Here is a 24,581-nt window from a genome sequence, read left to right as displayed (position 1 = left end):
AACCACAAACTTGATTATTTCAGTTAGAAGGTTATAAAGTCTTTTATCGGGTTAAAATCCCAAATTGGTTTTATTAAACTAACAAATAACTCATACACTTTACATTTAATACAATTACCGTCGACCTAAAACATTCTGTTAAAATAATAACTTAAACTTATCAATTTGTATAAAACTATAAAACTACAAATTGATTCATTTATCTTGATAAGTTTTGTTGAATCATTTATTTTGATAAGTTTTTTTTTTTTTTGAAGGAAATAATCATTTTCTAGCAACCCAATCATCTATATATTATGACCATTAATTATTATAAGTTAATTAAGTTCTAAATATTTGAGATACAAAAATACTTCATGATTCATGTTTTTGACCAGGGAGAAGATGAACGAAAAACATTTCTTGAAAAAAAAATTGAAATATTTGAGGCCCAAGAAGCTTGAGAATTACAAACAAATGCTAAATTATCGAAGATGGAAAATGAACTTTCAATTTTTAGAAATGTTCTGATGAAAAATTTTCGGAAATGGTCTCAGCTATTACTGCATCAAGTAGTTATTAGTGTTTACTTGTTGATTGAACTAACTGCACTATTATGTAAAAACTATTTTCTTAACTTGTTAGAAAATTCAACGATATTATTTGGTTGATTACAAGTTCATGACTTTTTATTTATACCATATATCGTATCGAATATTTCGGTATAGAAAAATAATATTGTTACTGTATCATTATTTCAATAATTTTGAAATAAAAATCAAAATTTAATTATTTATAAGTATTATATATATATAGGGAAATTTGATGGAATAACCCTCATAAGAGGGGAATTTCCACTTTTAACAGGTGATTAATAAGTTTTTCATTTTTGACCTTTTGCCAAGGCAAAAGGTCAGTTTTACCCTTTACTAAAAAAAAAAAAAAAAATTTGATTTTCATTCTCCCCCGTCTTCCTTTCCCCAGTTCTCCTTTCACTCCCTCTCTCTCGTTTCCAACTTCCCGAAGACGACTGATCAACCCCGAAGACGACGACGACGCCGAAGAGCCCCCGAAACATCGACGACGTCCTCTCCCTCGAACCCTCCCTCGAACCCCGACGAGCTCCGACGACAAACAAGAGCCCCCGACGAGAATCTCAACTCAAATACGTCGAATGTGAGTTTATCTTCCCCGTTTCTATCCTAGTTCTCCGTTTTATATCCATGCATGCTGTAATGGAGGAATGGTTTAGGGTATTGTTTAGGTTTAGGTATGTGTTTAGGTTTAGGTAGTGTTTATTGTTTAGGTTTATTGTTTAGGTTTAGTTTTGGGTTTAAAATGCTTCTGTCGAAGGCTGTTGCAGGGTTTTGGGTTTATTGTCGATGGCGACGATGCATTTTCGCAGGCGACAGTGCATCTGTCGCAGGCGACAGTGCATCTGTCGCAGAAAGAATACACTATTCGCCTGCGACAGATGCATCGTCGTCTGCGACAGATGCACTGTCGCCTGCGACAGATGCATTTCCTGCTATTTCTCTTCATGCTCTGTGCTTAATTCATTCAATGCTCTGTGCTTACTTCATTTTCTCGAATCTGTCGCAGGAGATAGATGCAGCATGTTACATTCTTAAAAAAAGAGTTGCCAATTTTCCCAAGACTTATCAACCGATGGATTTCTCAATATGTGACTGTAATGTCTCTACGAGGTTGTCGTTACGTTATTCAAAGTTCTCCAAAAATCCACAAACATACACATTCGACGATGACTTGATGGAATATTTCAGGGGTGATGAAGAAAAATTGATGACTTCTTGGATGATTGTAGATAAGATATATTTCCCTATGAATCTTAATATGAAGCATTGGGTCCTTTGTGAGGTGCAACTACAAGATTGGTGCATCAATGTTTATGACTGCGAATAAGGATTTGTCAAAAAGAATCAATATGACAAGTTCATGAAACCACTATGTGAAATGATTCCATATCTCTTTCTATTTGGAACGACCGAGTTTGACAGGATCAAGTATCCTAAGTTCAGTTTGGAAGGAATGTCATATGTTGTAATACCACACCCCAAGAGTCCCCAAGTGCACGAAGAGTGGAGACTGTGGTCTTTTTACAATCATGTATTTGGAGTACCTTACTGCAAAATTGGATATATCAGCTGTGACATCAGAGAACATTGTTTTTTGGAGACAAAAATGGGCAGTTAGGTTGTTCCACCATATAATAGACCCATAGAAAATGGACATAATTTAGCTATGTATATTTTTGAATGTAAACCTTATGTATTTATTTTTGAATGTAATTTAGTTTGCTATTTTGAATTCAAATATAATATAGTATATATATATAATTAAGCACAAAACATAAATGAAATGCATCTGTCGCATGCGCCAGATGCATTTCCCGTCTGCGACAGTGCATCTCCATCAAAGAGTAGAAAAACACCAACATTCATGTGATCTGCAATTGAAAAAAATTCAACGAAGTCAGTGACAGTGACCAGTCAGTGATAATTGCAAGGAGGAAAATGCAGGGAGGAAAATGCAAGGAGGAAAATGCATCTGTCGCAGGCGGGAAATGCATCTGGCGCATGCGACAGATGCATTTCCCGCCTGCGACAGATGCACTGTCGCCTGCGACAGATGCACTGTCGCCTGCGACAGATGCACTGTCGCCTGCGACAGATGCACTGTCGCCTTCGTCACCTTCGTCGGATGTATATTTCACTGTAAAACAAATCAGCCAAGCTCTAAAACCATTATTCCATGACCTAACCTACATCCTAGACTCTAAACAACAAAACCCTAAAACGACGAACGTCTAACCTGAATGTTGAAGACGATCGTCGATGATGAAGGAAGGATCCGTTGATGATGAAGGAAGCTTGGTGATGAAGGAAGCTTGATGATGAAGAACCTTGATGAAGGAAGCTTGATGATGAAGAACCTTGATGAAGGAAGGACGGGGAAAGGACGGTTGGTGGAGAGGAGGGAAATGGGTGAAGATAGTGACATTTCAGTAACTGAAATGCGCACTACTGAATTAATTTTTTTTTTTTTTTTTTTAATAAAGGGTAAAACTCTTGGCAAAAGGTCAAAAATGAAAAACTTATTAAACACATGTTAAAAGTGGAAATTCCCCTCTTATGAGGGTTATTCCATCAAATTCCCATATATATATATATACTAAGTAAAAATAAACAATGAGATATGTTTTTATCAAAGGCACCCCCAAACTTTAGGACAGGCAGTAATTGGGATTATATCTTCATTTGTTTCCAGCGTTTGGAAATGTACTGCTAGTTGTATCTTTGGTATAACCCTAAATTCTGTGTTAAAACCCTAGTTATTGTTTCTGCGCCATTCAAGCTCAATCTATTGAAGCTGCGTCAAATCAAAACTCTGAAAGCTTACATACTTGGAGTGCGTACTAGCAATGGCGGATCCTAGTTTACCTGCCACAAATAACATTGACTATATCGACGAAGACGAAGCAGAAGTAAATGAAGCCGATGTACACATTTTCATAGACGAAGAAAGCGAAAACGATGACGAAGATCAATCAGTAAGCATGGATGAAGAAGATCTATCAGTAAGCGAGGATGACGAATATCAATCACTAAGCGAGGATGGCGAAGAAGAAGAAGAAGAGCAAGAAGAGGATCGCGTGGGTGGCAGCGGTGGAGATAGTGTTGTTTTTGTGGAAGAAAAACAGGCATGTGAGATGGGTGGGAATGGAGGAAAGGCGTCCTCATCACAGGCTGGGATTATAGGCGGGGGACCGTGTAGAAGCGAATTGGACGCTTGCCCTATTTGTATGGATGCATTTCACAGTGTTGGCGACCATCAAATCTGGTACGGCCAAATAAACATATTTTCATGTCAATTATTTATCATTCTAATTCTCCTGCCTCTTAATTTGATTGGGAAAACATAAACCCATTGAAAAAACCAAGACTGGATGAAAATGTTTAAGCTTTGCTGAAAGAAATCCTTTGATTAACATTACTGAAATGGTTATTCTCTGGCAACTCAATTGACCTCTGTTATGAACATTGCTAAATGCAGTTGTCTTCCTTGTGGGCATTTATATGGTTTGTCCTGCATCGCGAGATGGCTGAAAAAACATAAACAGAAGGTGCCATTTGTACTGTTAGTTCTTGATGTTTTTATTATTATTATATTTATCTAGTATCAAAGCATTGGTTAAATCTTAGTTTTTTTTATTGGCTCCTCTGTTATATATTTCCTTGTGCAGTGTCCTCAATGCAACAAAAGATGCACGTTGAAAGATGTGAGGAAAATTTATGGACAAGCAGTTGTGGTTGATCAGGAATTAGTACAAGTAATGACATTCATCGTGATGTTCTTCCAATAGCTAGTACATTGATTTTCATTAATGAGATTTCAACTGATTTTAGATGCTCTCTTTGAGCTCAACTAATATCCAAATTCTTTTACAGAAATCTCATTTTCTTGAAGCTAAATGCACTTACCTTGAGAACAAGGTTAGAGAGGTTTTCTGAATATCATCTTCTCATTGATGTCAAAGTATTCAATTCCCATCTATTATTTTTTCCATTGAGGGATTCTCATATTATTTACGAAACAGATAATCCTCTTGTTGCAATAATATTATTATCTATACTATGTAGCTGAGTCACTAAAAATAGAAGTTAAGCAAGCACACATGGGGTTCTAAGATTTATACATATTGATGATTAAGACGGCTTGTATGTGAAAAAAGAAAGACAAAAATTACATTCAATGAGTATTAACATCATGTCATTTATTTGTGTTGATTATCAATGTTGCATTTACTTATGTCAGGATCGTGACTGGAAAAGGAAAGAGCGGAAAGAGCTCGAGCAGTTGCGCAGTGATTTACAAGCTGAGTCGAGGAAAATAACACATTTGGAGTCTCGAATACGAGAGATGGAAAGACAAAGAGAAGAATTCCAGAACAAGGTAACGGCGTTTATGGCGAGATATCCTCCACCTCCGAAGGATTAGTTTGGTATATGATATTATTTGAATTGGCTTTTATCTTTTAGATTTTTGACTAGTATATGATGAATTTTTGGTTGAATTGAGATTTTGGTTTAATGGTATATGAAATTTGGTATATTTTTGTTATGATTTGTGTATGATTTCTGAAATTATTTTTGTTTAAATAGGTATAATCGGTTTTACAATCATTTTATTTTAAAAAATAAACTTATTATCACCGAGATCAATAAACGTCTGCTCTCGGTAATCATTTAAGAGTATCATCGAGAGCTAAAGAAAGACTCTCAACAATGATTTTAGATTATCACCGAGAGCAATGGCTCTACTCTCGGTAAAAAAATTGAATTATCATCGAGAGTGATTAGTTCTCTCGGTAATAATATTATCTTCGATGGCTACAAATATTTTTGGTGATACTAATTTTTTCTTCACCGACACCTTCCTTGAGCATTTGTTGTCCTCGGTGAAATGCATCATTCATCATTTGTCAGGACTTTTCAGAGTAAGGTCCAAGTGCCTGGATCAATCAAAAGTTCGCTTCAATTAGACTTTCACCGAGAGTTTTTCCCCTCGTTAAAATCCATTTTTTACTAGTGTTATGAGGAAGATCGTGAGAGACGGCTTTAGTATAGGGAAATGATTGGAGTAGACATTGGTGGGACTTTGAAACTTAAGAACTCATGAAGGCATGCGATTGATGAGTTATGTGTTGGGGAAACCACATTTCCCCAAAATTGTTTTGAACATTACGTCGTGAGAGAGAAACAGTTTGCAGAGGAAAAACATAATGAAACATGTTACCTCTAGAAGATGACGAATTTTGCGTTCAACCACTCTGTTTTGTTTGGAGTGTGAACATACTAGCTAAGGTAGAGAATGTTTTTCGAAGATAGAAATTGAATGAGATGTGTAGCCAAAAACTCTTTTGGCGATATCAACTTTTATAGTTTGAATTGATGGTTGTAATTGAGTTTGTAACATTTTGTGAATTGTTGAAAAATATCATAAATATTATATTTTTCTTTCATAAGAAATAACTTGTAAATGTGTGTGATCATCAACTCACAACAAATGCAACAAACAAATGATCATTGAGAGATTTGACTCTAAAAGGAACCCATACATAGATATGAAACCATGCAATCATTTTAGGAGTCATATAAGGTATTTAACTAGAGGATCACCTTTATTCTCCGGTGAGATTTTCATTCTATTTAATTATATTTGTACAACACTTAAAAATATTGATATTAATTTTGCTTATTTTTATGTTTTATAGATACCTTAAATTTAGTTATGGAAGAAGATGAAGATAATTCAAATTAGAAAGAAGATGAAGATTAATTAGTTGACGTTTGTTTGTTAACTAACTATGATAAACAAGTATTTTCTAAAACTATTGTTTGTATTTGATAATTTGATATATTTATGACTGCACTACCCTTGTGGCAACTTGTCGACATAATTTTGTGTTGGATTTTTCAAAAAGGTTGTTTAATTGGTTGATCTATATACATGTTTAAGTGCATTTATTTATTTTCATTTTAAATGCAAAACTGATTGAATAAAACGAATGTTGATCAATTGAAATGAATCAAGTGAATGTTATGAAATGTGAAATTTGAGGGAATGTTTTTGATATGCATTGATTCGACGAAATTAGGATGTTTTGATGAAGTTGATAAAAATTATATATTGATTTGAATGTAAAAAATGTTGAGATTGATAAGTTTTGATTGATCTTGATAAATGATTACATGTTTAGGTTTAATTATGACTTGAACTTTGAGTTGCAATTGAAGTATGTATTTTTTTTACTTGTAAAGAACTTTGTCATTGCTTTTGTAATAATTATGTAGATTTGATAAATTTTAAATATTTTTTAGATTATGGAGATTAATAAAATTTATGAATAATGTTTAAAAACATTAATAATTTTGTAATAATTTTTTATTTTCAATTACAGTATTTATTATTAAAAGCACTATTACAACTGACTCTATTTGATGTTGGTATTGAATGATGTAGACCAACCGACGTTGTTCAGTAGAAGGAATAGTGCTACAAATGAGCCGGGTTGAGCTCAAACTAGCCTGAGCTTGAGTTCGACTCGATTAAGTATTTATTAGCTTGGCTCGAACGAGTTTATAAAGTTTAGTTCGTGCTAAAACTCGATTATTTACCTGCAATCTCGACTCGGCGCGAAAAGTTTGAACTAGAATTTAATTTTTAAACTCGAGCTCGAATCCAAACGAAAATTTATTTTCAAAACAAAAATATCAAACTTACCTACCTATTCAACGAAAGAAATAATTGAGTAACTTGAGTTTATTAATTCTCGAATTAAATAATATGAAAAAATGAAGAAGGTAAATGCACTTACGTTACCCTAAACAGTATTCACAAAAAATTCATGCCAAAGTTTTGTTCTAATATTTATAGATATTGATTAATAAGATTTAGGGTGTGTTTGATGAAGGGGAATTTGAATTGGAATTGGCATTGGAATTCTAATTCCAATTTCATGAGAATTGACATTGAATTACAATTCAATTTTTATGTTTGGAAAAATTATAGAATTGTAATTCAATTCCAATTCCTATGTTTGGGAAAATGATAGAATTGTAATTCAATTTCAATTCCTATGTTTGTAAAATAAAATATCGGTTCAAAATGTTTATTTCTTAAATATGTTTTCATGTTTTTGGCACGTTTAATACGTTTTTGACATGTTTAACACGTTTAACACGTTTTTGATATGCTTAACATGTCAAACACATTTTTTACACGTTTTTGACACGTTTAAACACGTTTTTAACTTGTTTAACACGTTTTCACACTTCAAACACATTTTTACACGTTTAACATGTTTTTCACGTTTTTGGTATGTTTAATACGTTTTTGACATTTTTAATACGTTTAACATATTTTTCACACGTTTTGACAAGTTTAAAACGTTTTTCAAATTTTTGGCACATTTTTGACATGTTTAACATGTTTTTTACGCTTTTGGCACGTTAAACACGTTTTTTTCATGTTTAACACGTTTTTCACACGTTTTACACATTTTTGACACGTTTAACATGTTTTTCACGTTTTGACACATTTAACATATTTTCACATGTTTTTCACGTTTTTCACGTTTTTCACGTTTTTGACACATTTAACACGTTTTTAACATTTTTAATACGTTTAACATGTTTTTCACATGTTTTAATTATTTCAACACCTTTTTCACATTTTTGGCACGTTTAACATATTTTTTCACACATATGACACGTTTAACATATTTTTGGTACGTTTTACACATTTTGGCACGTTTAACACGTTTTTAACATATTTAACACTTTTTGGTATGTTTAACACATTTTGACAAGTTTAACAAATTTTTGGCACGTTTAACACATTTTCACGTTTTTGGAATGTTTAACACATATTTAGCATATTAACACGTTTTAAGCATGTCACAAGTGTGTTAAATGGGCCAAAACGTATTAAACATGTCAAAATGTGGTAAATGTGCCAACATTTATCAAACATGTTAAACGTGCCAAAAATGTGTTAAACATACCAAAACTTGTTAAATGTGCCGAAAACGTGAAAATCGTGTTAAACGTGTCAAAAACGTGTTTAATGTGCCAAAAAATGATAAACGTGTTTAATGTGTTAAACGTGTTAAACGTATCAAAAATGTGTTAAACGCAAGGTTTTAAAATACACAGTTTGACCGGCGGTCCAACCAGTCCGACCGCGAAACGGTTTGGTGAGCGGTCCGGATTTTGTCTTCAAAACGGTCACCTTTTAAACCGGTCAAAATCTGGTTCGACCGTCCGGCTTAACCTGCAAAACAAACCGGTTTTTTCCGGTTGGAAAGGTAATTATATAAAGTTTATATAATTATTATTATAATATTATTATAATATTTAATTTATTTCTGTCAGTCATGTCAGTGTCATGTCTGTATTATGACTATGTGCATATTACTTTTTTCTTTTAGCTTTAGCCTTCTAAAGTAAAGAGAAATAGAGAGAAAGAAGACGAAAGATGACGGTTATTTTTCACGACTATCTAATTTTTTATATTTCATAAAATTATATATATAATAATATTAATTTTAATATATTATAATATTATATAAAAAATAATTATATATAATTTTATTATTTTTTATATGCCTAACTAATTTATATATATAATTTATGTATTAATATATTTAAATTTTTTTTTAAAAAAAAAAAATCGGTTCAACTAGTGGTTTAGCCGGTTGAACCGGTCGAACCGAAGTACACCAAAAAAACCGGGTTGATGACCGAAACGGTTTTCAAAACCTTGGTTAAACGTGTTAAACGTATCAAAAATGTGTTAAACGTGCCAAAACATAAAAAATATGTTAAATGTGTTAAAAACGTATTAAACGTATTAAAAACGTGTTAAATGTGTCAAACGTGTCAAAAACATAAAAAACATGTAAAACGTGTCAATTACGTGTTAAATGTGTTTATTGTATTAAAAACGTTTTAAACGTGTTAAAAACATGAAAACGTGTTAAACGTGCCAAATATGTGGAAAACTTGTTAAACGTGCAAAAACGTGAAAAACGTGTTAAATGTGTCAAAAATGTGGTAAACGTGTCAAACGTGCCAAAAATATGATAAACGTGTTTAATGTGTTAAATATGCGTTAAATGTGTCCAAAACGTGAAAACATGTTAAACGTGTCAAATATGTGAAAAACTTATTAAACATGCCAAAACGTGCAAAATGTGCCAAAATGTGAAAAACGTGTTAAACGTGTCAAAAACGTGTTAAACATGTTAAAAACGTGAAAAATGTGTTGAACGTGTCAAAAACGTGTTAAAAATGTCGAAGACGTGAAAAACGTGTTAAATGTGTCAAAAACATGTTAAACATGCCAAAACGTGTTAAACGTGCCAAAAACATGTTAAACGTGTGAAAAAACATGTTAAACGTGTTTAATGTGTACAAAATGTGTGAAATATGTCAAAAACGTGAAAAACGTGTTAATTTAGAATTACAATTCTGACCTAAAAAGATTGGAATTGAAAATTATCAAATTACACTGTATTGAATTTCATTAGAATTCTAATTTCAATTCTTAATATTAAGGTGTCTAACAAACATAAGAATTGGAATTGGACCCTCCAATTCCAATTCCAATGCCAATTTCAGAGTTACCAAACACACCCTTAAGGAAATTCACATAGTATTTGCATCATATCTCTTTTTTTGTGTTGGATATGAATATTGGATCATCACTGGAAAGGGAAAGAGATTAGGTGGAAGAGAATAGAAGTTGAACTTAAAATGCAATTGCACAATCTTAAAGAGGCGTGGTTTCCTTGTACCTTGATTAATAATTAAGTTCTAAATACTGGAAATACAAAAATACTTCATGATTTATGTTTTTGTCTAGGGAGGAGATGAACGAAATGCACTTCTTGAGAAAAAAATTGAAATTATTTGAGGCCCGAGAAGTTTGAGAATTACAAACATTGCTAGATTATCAAAGATGGAAAATGAACTTTCAATTTTAAGAAATGTTCTAATGGAAAAGTTTCTGTAAATGGTCTCAGCTACTACTGCATCGAGTAGTTCTAATCAAGATCGGGTTATTTACCTTGAATTGTTCTAAATTTTATTATTTTGACGTGTTAATAGTTTATAGGTGCATCAAATATGGACAAAGACAATAAGATTATTTTAGACATCTTGTCTTGAAATAACAGAAATATATATATAAATGATGTTACGAATAAATTAATTAAATACAATATTACAAAGAACGAAATTACTAGAAAAAAAAGGTTGATTCGATGCATGTGATTAACACATTTCCCTTAAAACAGTTCCACCGTCTTTCTTTGTGCTGGAGCTTATCGCAGATGGCTGTCCCTCAGGGTACAACAAATCTAGTAGTGATTCAACACCGGAACTACTATGCAACGAACATGACAAAGTACCTTAATCAATCACTGAATTTCAATGAAAATACGACGAGTCAAAACTCGAAAAAACACTCGATTGAGTGAAGAACTCAAAGAACACTCTATTGAGTGAAGAACTCGAAGAACACTCGATTGAGTGAAGAACTCGAAGAACACTCGATTGAGTGAAGAACTCGAAGAACACTCGATTGAGTGAAGAAATCGAAGAACATTCAAGAAAACAAATAAAAAACCTTTCGAATTCTAAAGAGATAATTAAATGGGTGAAGAAGAAATATGAGATATATTAAGAGTTCCAACATAAAGGGATATTTATAGCTGAAAAATAAACCATCATAATAAATTCATTTATCAATCCAACGACTGATAATTCATCCAACGTCTGTCATTCCTAGACTCGTGACATTTCAAGACTCTTGGCATTCGATCTTATCCATTGGTAATCGATCTTATCCACTAGCATTAAATTTCACCAAAATTCACATTTGAATTTGATATGAATTTATATATATTTGGATTAAATTACATTTAATTTATTTATCCAAATTCACATTTCCATTTAACTAATGGAATTAGTTTAAAATTTCAACAATCCCCCCATTAATGAAAAATAAAAGATTAATCCGGTGAAAGGTTCAATAGTTGAATTCTACATAGGATGAATAGGTGTAACCCTTTAAACCTTCCATTATGAAAGTATATAACTTTATTAACCGATTAGTAAACTCGTTGTCCTTGAACTATTCTGTCATTTGTGTAAACGATCACACATTTTCACATAGAATTCTTCATAATACATGTCAAGCTCTAATGGTTGTGTCCGTTTTGTCCATGAAACACGCGTCTGGTTCTGTGAGAGGGTCTAGAATTGAGTCGTATAATTCTTTCGAAGCAGACCCACTTCTCTCTCACATAGGTGATCTCTTTGCTCACAAAGAATCATTAAAAGCGATGTGTTTATCCTCGTCAAAATATATATTGTTTCTTTATAGAATTATTCTTCAACTATAAATTCCAAGTTAGTACAATTAGGTTGTCCCATTAAACCTAGTTCTTGGGATCTTCAGTTTGCATAGGTTGGGTTTTCCTTCATGTCTTTAAAATACTTTCAAACTATCTCTCTATTCAATAGTTTGGTTAGTGGATCCACAATGTTATCATTGACTAATATAGTCAAATGTGATAACTCTATTAGAGAGTATAATCTCATGACATTATGTTTAAGACATGTATATCTAGATTTGTCATTTACTCTAAGTTTGTCTAATTTCATATCACAATAATTATAAATTTCCTTTTACACAATCTTGTAATATCTTCTAATAAGCATAGTCATTCATACATACTTATCATTTGAACATTCTTTTGTGAAAATATTATTTACTTGGCTAACTAGTAGACAAAATGTCTAAACTATTATGCCTTCGTGTAAACGATTACATATTTCACAAAAAAAAAATCGTTAGAAGATTTTCACATATATAGTTGCACTTTTAAGTGTAAACATATTCACTTGTAAACGTAAATTTTTTCATATCACTTTATCATTTGATAACAACATGATACATTGTTTAGTGCAACTCACATCCTTAGTGGATTTTAGGGCTAACAATTTTAAACACGACACGAAAACACGATCTGGACCGAACACGAAAAAATTACGTTAGGGTCATGTATTTTTTTTGTTCGGGTCAAAATCAGGTCGACCTGTTTAACCTAATTAATAAATAGGTCAAAATCGGATCGACCTGACATGACCCAAAGTAGACCCGATAACCCGTTTACAAGTTTCTTTTGTTGAGTTTTGTGTTATTTTTTCTTAGTCACTCACTCATTTTCTTTTGTAAAATTTTGTATAAGTGAATTTGTGATTTAACTTCATTTTTATTTTGTATTGATGTCATTTTAATTTGAAATAGAGATATATGAATTAATTATATCGGGTTTGATTCGAGTTGAGTTAGATAAGTCGGGTTAAATATGTCAAATAGGTTAGGTTCAAGTCAAACACAAATAAACAGGTCAGGTTTAGGTTAGAGATTTTTTACCTGAATAATTAAACAGGTCAGGTTTATATTAGATTTATTGAACCTGTTAACCTGTCAACCCGAACCCGCCAACCTAAAACTTACCTAAATTGCCACCCCTAGTGGATTTAATCATTTTTATCGTAATTTCCAACGAGAAAATATTGTATAAAGATACATAATAAAATAACCACTTTCACTTTCATTGTTTTTATGATATACACAATTATCACATTTATTAACTTTTCAGCTAAAATTAAAATATGACCAAAATTTTCATATCATTATTTTAACATTGTTATAAGTCATAAAAAAATTTACAAGCCAATTTTTTTAATTAATTAATTTCATAAAATTAATTTTGAAGATATTTGTTCTTCAGATTTATATGAAAATAATATTAAAGAAAAACGCGTCTTTTGATTTTAAACCCTTAAAAAATCAAATTAAGCATTAACTAAGCAAAATATAAACAAGACATTTTCTTGTTATGTTAAGTTGCACAACTTTATCTTTCGTGGAAAATATATTTGTCTAGCAATAGATCATCATTTTATTTATTATAATATACACAATAATTCTTTGTGTTATTATCAATAAAAATATTTTCTCCACATTCGTGTTGGTACCTTTTAAAACACGCATCTATGCATCTATGTGAATCAAATCCAAAGATTGTTTTTTTAATCAAGAGATTGCCACACAATTCTTGTGTTATATTTATCATTAAATTAATAAGATACATATTATTGTGAATATTTAATTGAATAAATCATTCATATATAATTCATATATAAGAGATTAGAATGCTTATTCATATATAAATCAATTTTCACGTAATCTCTATATAAGAAACTATAAAGTTGAATCAATTAAATATTCATTTAAACCTAATATTTCTATAAAAGAAATTAGAATATTTAATCAAATAAATATCCATCATCATTTCACTTGATTTCTACAAAAAAAAAAATCATAATGTTTCAAACATCTTTGGCCGAAGCCAACATTTATTTTTGGTTGCACGTTTGCATTCGATGATGTTGGCACATATATCGCATCGTTTCTCAAATCAATTAAGATTTTCCTTGTAATATCAAATCAAACAAGATCTTATTATTGAGATCTAGAACCACATAGGCCCTCTCTATTAATACCGCATAATTATGAGTTTTCTTGGTCTTCAGTTTTATCGCTATTAAGACCTTCTATTTCCTTTAATTAGAAACACCTTTTTTTTTTGCCTTGACTCAACTATGTTAACAAATAAATATATATATATATATATATATATATATATATATATATTTAAAAATGATATCTTAATACCATAATAAAAATGTAGTATATAAGACAATTTATATATACATGATATTTGCTAGTAATCACCATATCACATTCTTATTAATTATCCGACACTTAATTAATTTAAGATCGATATATTATAATTAATTATTTAAAAACTTAAACCATATATTTTAATTATAATAATTTTAATTACTATTAATAAATATAGTCATTAATCTTCTGAAAACTATAAGCTAACCTTTTAGTTACCTTTCATTTATTATTAATAATAATTTTAGTAACTATCAAACTTTTAATTAAAAAAGAAAACAAACTATTGTTTATCTAATTTATTTTCAAGATACGTTTGTATATTGAATATATAATTTTTCTTGAGAAAAATTATATGTCAACATATATTAGTTTATAAAATAAAAATTTTAACAACACAAGGAAAATAAAATGTTAATAATTAACATATATACATGTATAATAAAGACTTATCTTTATTGGTAGATTCTTCTCCCCCCTTTTGAGATGAATAAATTGAACTTGTCAAAATGAGTCATCTTCTCCTTTTGAGATGAATAAATTGAACTTGTCAAAATGAGTCATCATCTCTTTTTTAAGATCGCAACTCGTATTTCAGAAATATCAAAGACAACAAAATTCGACTACAAAAGCTACTAAATAACTTGTTTAAGATTGTTAGATATCTTATCTTAAAATAATTGAAATATATATATATATATATATATATATAAATGATGTTACAAATAACTTAATTAAATATAATGTTAAAAAGAACGAAATCACTAGAATAAAAGGTTGATTTAAACATGTGATTAACACATTTCCCTTAGAATAGTTTCACCGTCTCCCCTTGTGCTGTGCTGAAGTTTATTGTAGATAGTTGTCTCCCGGGTACAATGAATCTAATAGTGATTTAACACTGAAATCACTACGCAACAAACTTGAAAAAGTACCTGAATCAATCACTAGGTTTCAACGGAAATACGACGAGTCAAAACTCCAAAAATACTTGATTAAGTGAAGAACTCGAAGAACACTCAAGAAAACAAAGAAAAAACCTTTCGAATTCTGAAGAGATAATGAAATGAGTGAAAAAGAAACATGAAATATATTAAGAGTTTTAAAGGGAGATATTTATAACTAGAAATTAAACCAATCACAATAAATTCATTTATCAATCCAATGACTGATAATTCATAATGACCGATAATTCATCCAACGGTTTGATAATTCATCCAACGGTTTGATAATTCATCCAACGGTTTGATAATTCATCCAACGGTTTGATAATTCATCCAACGGTTGTTATTCCTAGACTCTTTACATTTCAAAACTCTTCGCATTCGATCTTATTCATGAAATTTCACTAAAAATTCACATTTGAATTTAGTATGAATTTATATTTATTTGAAAAAACCTTTCGAATTCGAAAGAGATAAGGAAATGAGTGAAGAAGAAAATGAGATATATTAAGACTTCCAACGTGAAGGAGATATTTATAACTAGAAATTAAACCATCACAATAAGTTCATTTATCAATCCAATGAGTGATAATTCATCCAACGTTTGTTATTCCTAGACTCTTTACCTTTCAAAACTCTTGGCATTCGATCTTCCTAGACTCTTTACCTTTCAAAACTCTTGGCATTCGATCTTATTCATGGGTAATCGATTTTATACACTGTCATTAAATTTAACTAAAAATTCACATTTGAATTTATATTTATTTAGATTAAATTACATTTAATTTATTTATCCAAATTCACATTTTTATTTAATTAATGAAATTAATTTAAACATATTGTTGATTGAGCTAACCTCTTGGCTTGTTAGAAAGTTCATGTATGCCTAGTTTTGTCTTTGGTTTTACTCTGTATGTTTGGTTTTGTCTTTGGTATTACTTAGCTTGTATGTTTAAAAATGCATAAAATAATGATCTGAAATGTTATCTTTATACAAAGTTATACAAAGTGAAAAAAAAACTAAGTTATGTTTTGATAATATTGAAATTGGGATATAATTTTAATTTATATAATTTTTAAACAATTTAAGATTAAGAATTGAAATTAAAATTGTAATTCTAATGAAAACTAGCATTTAGCCCGTGCATTTTCACGAATAATAATATAAAAAATCGTGAAAAAAATTACGGATAACATTTTTAATTTTATTTTTAACCGTTTTAAATTTATGGGTCGGTCAAAACATATTCCGACCCAAGTATCTATTTACTCAACATCATTATATATTAGTTAGTTAAAAAGTTGAACTTATATTAATATTAAAACGTCCCGCATTTATCAAATTTGGTATTTGAATTTAATATATAAAGTCTTTGTACCCTAGTTGGTTAAATAGTTGTACTTGTTTTGTTAGATTGCAAGTTCGAAACATACCTCTAGCATTTTTAATTTTATTTTTAACCGTTTTAAATTTAAAAACGGGTAAACCCACAATCCGACCCAAGTATCCAAATTAACCACAGCTCTCGATCCGGCAATCCGGACACTTTAAAAATTAAGCATCATTATATATATATAGATTAGTTAGTTAAAAAGATGAACTTATATTAATGTTAAAACGTCCCGCGTTTATCAAATTTGGTGTTGAATTTAAAATATAAAGTCTTTGTAGCCTAGTTGGTTAAAAAATTGTACTTGTTTTGTTAGGTTGCAAGTTCGAAACATACCTCTAGCATTTTTAATTTTATTTTTAACCGTTTTAAACTTAAAAACGGGTAAACCCACAATCCGACCCAAGTATCCAAATTAACCACAGCTCTCGACCCGGCAATTCTGACACTTTAAAAATTAAGCATCATTATATATATATAGATTAGTTAGTTAAAAAGTTGAACTTATATTAATGTTAAAACGTCCCGCGTTTATCAAATTTGGTGTTGAATTTAAAATATAAAGTCTTTGTAGCCTAGTTGGTTAAAGAGTTGTACTTGTTTTGTTAGGTTGCAAGTTCGAAACATACCTCTAGCATTTTTAATTTTATTTTTAACCGTTTTAAATTTAAAAACGGGTAAACCCACAATCCGACTCAAGAATCCAAATTAACCACAGCTCTCGACCTGGCAATCCGGACACTTTAAAAATTAAGCATCATTATATATATATAGATTAGTTAGTTAAAAAGTTGAACTTATATTAATGTTAAAACGTCCCGCGTTTATCAAATTTGGTGTTAAATTTAAAATATAAAGTCTTTGTAGCCTAGTTGGTTAAAGAGTTGTACTTGTTTTGTTAGGTTGCAATTTCGAAACATACCTCTAGCATTTTTAATTTTATTTTTAACCGTTTTAAATTTAAAAACGGGTAAACCCACAATCCGACCCAAGTATCCAAATTAACCACAGCTCTCGACCCGGCAATCCGGACATTTTAAAAATTAAGCATCATTATATATATATAGATTAGTTAGTTAAAAAGTTGAACTTATATTAATGTTAAAACATCCCGCGTTTATCAAATTTGGTGTTGAATTTAAAATATAAAGTCTTTGTAGCCTAGTTTGTTAAAGAGTTGTACTTGTTTTGTTAGGTTGCAAGTTCGAAACATACCTCTAGCATTTTTAATTTTATTTTTAACCGTTTTAAATTTAAAAACGGGTAAACCCACAATCCGACCCAAGTATCCAAATTAACCACACCTCTCGACCCGGCAATCCGGACACTTTAAAAATTAAGCATCATTATGTATATATAGATTAGTTAGTTAAAAAGTTGAACTTATATTAATGTTAAAACGTCCCGCGTTTATCAAATTTGGTGTTAAATTTAAAATATAAAGTCTTTGTAGCCTAGTTGGTTAAAGAGTTGTACTTATTTTGTTAGGTTGCAAGTTCGAACATACATCTAGCATTTTTAATTTTATTTTTAACCGTTTTAAATTTAAAAACGGGTAAACCCACAATCCGACCCAAGTATCCAAATTAACCACAGCTCTCGACCCGGCAATCCGGACACTTTAAAAATTAAGCATCATTATATATATATAGATTAGTTAGTTAAAAAGTTGAACTTATATTAATGTTAAAACGTCCCGCGTTTATCAAATTTGGTGTTGAATTTAAAATATAAAGTCTTGGTAGCCTAGTTGGTTAAAAAGTTGTACTTGTTTTGTTAGGTTGCAAGTTTGAAACATACCTCTAGCATTTTTAATTTTTTTTTAACCGTTTTAAATTTTAAAACGGGTAAACCCACAATCCGACCCAAGTATCCAAATTAACCACGGCTCTCGACCCGGCAATCCGGACATTTTAAAAATTAAGCATCATTATATATATATATATAGATTAGTTAGTTAAAAAGTTGAACTTATATTAATGTTAAAACGTCCCGCGTTTATCAAATTTGGTGTTGAATTTAAAATATAAAGTCTTTGTAGCCTAGTTGGTTAAAGAGTTGTACTTGTTTTGTTAGGTTGCAAGTTCGAAACATCTAGCATTTTTAATTTTATTTTTAACCGTTTTAAATTTAAAAACGAGTAAACCCACAATCCGACCCAAGTATCCAAATTAACCACAGCTCTCGACCCGGCAATCCGGACACTTTAAAAATTAAGCATCATTATGTATATATAGATTAGTTAGTTAAAAAGTTGAACTTATATTAATGTTAAAACGTCCCGCGTTTATCAAATTTGGTGTTGAATTTAAAATATAAAGTCTTTGTAGCCTAGTTGGTTAAAGAGTTGTACTTATTTTGTTAAGTTGCAAGTTCGAAACATACATCTAACATTTTTAATTTTATTTTTAACCGTTTTAAATTTAAAAACGGGTAAACCAAAATCCGACCCAAGTATCCAAATTAACCACAGCTCTCGACCCGGCAATCCGGACACTTTAAAAATTAAGCATCATTATATATATAGATTAAAATATAAAGTCTTTGTAGCCTAGTTGGTTAAAGAGTTGTACTTGTTTTGTTAGGTTGCAAGTTCGAAACATACCTCTAGCATTTTTAATTTTATTTTTAACCGTTTTAAATTTAAAAACGGGTAAACCCACAATCCGACCCAAGTATCCAAATTAACCACACCTCTCGACCCGGCAATCCGGACACTTTAAAAATTAAGCATCATTATGTATATATAGATTAGTTAGTTAAAAAGTTGAACTTATATTAATGTTAAAACGTCCCGCGTTTATCAAATTTGGTGTTAAATTTAAAATATAAAGTCTTTGTAGCCTAGTTGGTTAAAGAGTTGTACTTATTTTGTTAGGTTGCAAGTTCGAAACATACATCTAGCATTTTTAATTTTATTTTTAACCGTTTTAAATTTAAAAACGAGTAAACCCACAATCCGACCCAAGTATCCAAATTAACCACAGCTCTCGACCCGGCAATCCGGACACTTTAAAAATTAAGCATCATTATATATATATAGATTAGTTAGTTAAAAAGTTGAACTTATATTAATGTTAAAACGTCCCGCGTTTATCAAATTTGGTGTTGAATTTAAAATATAAAGTCTTTGTAGCCTAGTTGGTTAAAAAGTTGTACTTGTTTTGTTAGGTTGCAAGTTTGAAACATACCTCTAGCATTTTTAATTTTTTTTTAACCGTTTTAAATTTTAAAACGGGTAAACCCACAATCCGACCCAAGTATCCAAATTAACCACGGCTCTCGACCCGGCAATCCGGACATTTTAAAAATTAAGCATCATTATATATATATATAGATTAGTTAGTTAAAAAGTTGAACTTATATTAATGTTAAAACGTCTCGCGTTTATCAAATTTGGTGTTGAATTTAAAATATAAAGTCTTTGTAGCCTAGTTGGTTAAAGAGTTGTACTTGTTTAGTTAGGTTGCAAGTTCGAAACATCTAGCATTTTTAATTTTATTTTTAACCGTTTTAAATTTAAAAACGAGTAAACCCACAATCCGACCCAAGTATCCAAATTAACCACAGCTCTCGACCCGGCAATCCGGACACTTTAAAAATTAAGCATCATTATGTATATATAGATTAGTTAGTTAAAAAGTTGAACTTATATTAATGTTAAAACGTCCCGCGTTTATCAAATTTGGTGTTGAATTTAAAATATAAAGTCTTTGTAGCCTAGTTGGTTAAAGAGTTGTACTTATTTTGTTAGGTTGCAAGTTCGAAACATACATTTAGCATTTTTAATTTTATTTTTAACCGTTTTAAATTTAAAAACGGGTAAACCAAAATCCGACCCAAGTATCCAAATTAACCACAGCTCTCGACCCGTCAATCCGGACACTTTAAAAATTAAGCATCATTATATATATATAGATTAAAATATAAAGTCTTTGTAGCCTAGTTGGTTAAAGAGTTGTACTTGTTTTGTTAGGTTGCAAGTTCGAAACAAACCTCTAGCATTTTTAATTTTATTTTTAACCGTTTTAAATTTAAAAACGGGTAAACCCACAATCCGACCCAAGTATCCAAATTAACCACAGCTCTCGACCCGGCAATCCGGACATTTTAAAAATTAAGCATCATTATATATATATATAGATTAGTTAGTTAAAAAGTTGAACTTATATTAATGTTAAAACGTCCCGCGTTTATCAAATTTGGTGTTGAATTTAAAATATAAAGTCTTTATAGCCTAGTTGGTTAAAAAGTTGTACTTGTTTTGTTAGGTTGCAAGTTCGAAACATACCTCTAGCATTTTTAATTTTATTTTTAACCGTTTTAAATTTACAAACGGGTAAACCCACAATCCGACCCAAGTATCCAAATTAACCACAGCTCTCGACCCGGCAATCCGGACACTTTAAAAATTAAGCATCATTAGTTGTACTTGTTTTGTTAGGTTGCAAGTTCGAAACATACCTCTAGCATTTTTAATTTTATTTTTAACCGTTTTAAATTTAAAAACGGGTAAACCCACAATCCGACCCAAGTATCCAAATTAACCACAGCTCTCGACCCGACAATCCGGACACTTTAAAAATTAAGCATCATTATGTATATATAGATTAGTTAGTTAAAAAGTTGAACTTATATTAATGTTAAAACGTCCCGCGTTTATCAAATTTGGTGTTGAATTTAAAATATAAAGTCTTTGTAGTCTAGTTGGTTAAAGAGTTGTACTTATTTTGTTAGGTTGCAAGTTCGAAACATACATCTAGCATTTTTAATTTTATTTTTAACCGTTTTAAATTTAAAAACGGGTAAACCCACAATCCGACCCAAGTATCCAAATTAACCACAGCTCTCGACCCGGGAATCCGGACATTTTAAAAATTAAGCATCATTATATATATATAGATTAGTTAGTTAAAAAGTTGAACTTATATTAATGTTAAAACGTCCCGCGTTTATCAAATTTGGTGTTGAATTTAAAATATAAAGTCTTTGTAGCCTAGTTAGTTAAAGAGTTGTACTTGTTTTGTTAGGTTGCAAGTTCGAAACATACCTCTAGCATTTTTAATTTTATTTTTAACCGTTTTAAATTTAAAAACAGGTAAACCCACAATCCGACCCAAGTATCCAAATTAACCACAGCTTTCGACCCGGCAATCCGGACATTTTAAAAATTAAGTATCATTATATATATATAGATTTCAATGTGATTTTGTATTTTTATTTTGGAATTGTAATTTTTTTTTTTCAAAATAAAAGATCTTGTTATTATATTTGTTTGAATTTAAGGGTTAATATGTCAAATTGATATCTCTTTTTCTTAACTAGAATCGAGTCTTAAAAAAACATTTGACACTTGAGCTGCCTTGATATATCGCATCATACTCATTATTTTAATTTTATTTTTTTCAAATATAGAAATTATAGTTAAATTATCATTTTATTTTTTTTCTCAAATATAAGAATTAAAATTGAATGTTATTCTTGTAAAATTGTAATTTGAATTCTATTTGTAAATTTAAATTCTCGTCGTACAAACACACACATTTAACTGTTTTACATTTGATCATACATTTTACAATAATATATATATATATATATATATATATATATATATATATATATATATATATATATATATATATATATAAAAGATCAAAATCTATAAATTTGTAGTTAATTAAATATCTAAAACATCAAAACACCACAAAAGACGAAAACCTTGTAACCTAGTTTGATTAAAAAAAATACAAGAGCATTTATACATCAAAAACAATATTGATAGAGGAAACAATTCTCAATTTTAAGGGGATAAACATTTAACTTTACATAAGTAAACATTCTTAACAAAAAAAACAATTGAAATTAAGTTTTAATTTGGAATTGAACCACAAGTTAGGTGTAAATTTTAATAAATATTTATTCGAAGGTAAAATCCCAAATTAATTTTAATCTAACTTTATTTAATTTTAAATTTAATTATTAGAGAAAATGAGAATAAAAAACAACACGTGAGAAATATTAAACATATTTTTATTAAAAGAGAATAACAAATAGCACATCAACAGGACACGTTTGATTCGGATGATGAGATGAGATGTACGTTAATGTTTACGTAATAAACTAACCCACAAAATTATAATCAAACACATTTTAACTTTAACCATAACTTTCATTTTAACTCTTTTTCAATCATTTAACTTATAATTTCATTATTTTTTCTATCTTGTCATTCTTTAATATATATTTTTTTCATTATCTCACAATTTTTATTTATTATTATTATTTTTTTTTAATTTTAATTTCTCTTTATAATTTATATATATATATATAATTATTATAATAATAATAAACATATATATCTTCTTATTTTTACACAAAGATACAAGATGCCTAATAAATTTATTTTATGTATATATATTCTCATTCATTTTATTTTTATTTATTATTTTAAATAATATAATATTATTTAAAAAAATATTAATTATAATATTTTTAGATGACACATTATAAATAAAATATTAACAAAAAATATATATATTAAATATGTATGCTAGATTTTACATCCTTATTATAATATTTTTTATTTTTTATTTTATAATATTATAAATTAAATTAAATTTTATAAACTTTTAAATAATTAAATAATAAATATAAAAATAGACAATAAAAGACAGTATATAAGAATATAAAAAAATAAATAAGAATTTTATTTATTTACTTAATTATTTTCAAAAAAATATATACTGAAAAAAATACTTATTTTATTAAATTTTAAAAATATATTAATAAAAACTTATAAAATCAATATATTTATATAATTTATTTTAACATATAAAACATATAAACAATAAAGGTATATATATAATATTAATTATTAAATATTATTACAAATATAAAATATATTTATATAATAAAAAATATGAGTTTATAGGCTAAATATTTGACGAAATAACCCTAAATTATTTTTAAAAATAATAAAGGAATTAATTTTTTTTTAAATAACTTTTTACCCCTGTTAAAAGTCTAAATTGCCCCTAATTACTTTTCTTCTTCTTTCTTCTCTTCTCTTCTCTTCTCTTCTCTTCTCTTGTACTCTCTTCTTCTCCCTCAGCAAGGGCGAGTTCCCCTCCGATGACACGTCTATCCCAAGCAAAGCAACGCCTTCTTCTAGCTCCCCTCCAGACGTTTGATATCCCCCGACTACTCTATAGCATCTACGCTAGATCTTTAACAAACACCGACGACGATACCATCCCGCTAGATCTCCAACAAACGTTGAATCAATGGATAAGTTAGATATTGCTTTATTTTATCTGAAAACACTTGTTATTAATCAACTGGGATCGCAAAATGCATCTTGCGCCTACGCAAATGCAATTTTGCGCATACGCAAAATGCATCTTGCGCATGCGCTCTAAAAGGGTCATTGGAACCCTTTCTTTTATGTCTCACGTCCTCTCTATTCAATTAACTTTCTAATGTGTTGGGTTATTATTGTTGAACAAAAAAATGAGGTAAAATGTTATTACCCTTTGTGTTTTTTTAAGATAAAGTATCATTTTTTTCTTTGTTTGGACAAACATACTAAATAATAGTGAGTTTGCGCAAATTGCATCTTGCGCACTTTGAATCGGTGCAAACTGTCGTTTGTGCACTTTGTTTTAGTTAGTATAAAATTGTGACATTGTTGTCTATCCATAGGCTTGGTTACTTCCAAGGAGGATAATAATGAATGAGATAGGAAAAAGGTATGATGTTAAGAATATTACCATTATTTTCAGTTGCCTACAAAAATGTGTTTTTGGCCAAAGGGAGAAACCTAAATGTTAAAGAAGAAAATTTTATGATATTGATTTCTTGTCATGTGTCTAGACAGGTTGAGTCTTCTATAGAGGCTACAACTTCGTCTTAAGGTGATGCT

The 24,581-nt window shown here is 29.7% G+C and overlaps 1 protein-coding gene and 1 non-coding gene across 2 annotated transcripts in view; both read left to right on the top strand.

Moving 5' to 3' along the window:
* Positions 1 to 2,552: 2,552 nt before the first annotated feature.
* Positions 2,553 to 2,678, top strand: LOC124940822. Its single transcript, XR_007099553.1, has one exon. It is a non-coding gene; the product is annotated as a small nucleolar RNA SNORA77 (small nucleolar RNA).
* Positions 2,679 to 3,253: 575 nt separating this feature from the next.
* The window catches only part of LOC124938785 (E3 ubiquitin-protein ligase RFWD3-like), a 45,889-nt gene continuing 24,561 nt past the window's right edge, over positions 3,254 to 24,581 (top strand). The window contains exon 1 of the mRNA XM_047479294.1: positions 3,254 to 3,840. Coding sequence (XP_047335250.1) covers positions 3,422 to 3,840 — 419 coding nt within the window. The 5' untranslated portion in view covers positions 3,254 to 3,421. The remainder of the gene's footprint in view (positions 3,841 to 24,581) is intronic.

The sequence above is a fragment of the Impatiens glandulifera genome, chromosome 5 (genome assembly GCF_907164915.1).
Source record: "Impatiens glandulifera chromosome 5, dImpGla2.1, whole genome shotgun sequence".
NCBI classification, from domain to species: domain Eukaryota; kingdom Viridiplantae; phylum Streptophyta; class Magnoliopsida; order Ericales; family Balsaminaceae; genus Impatiens; species Impatiens glandulifera.
The sequence above is the reverse complement of the archived record's forward strand: the minus strand, read 5'-3'. Positions and strand labels throughout refer to the sequence as shown.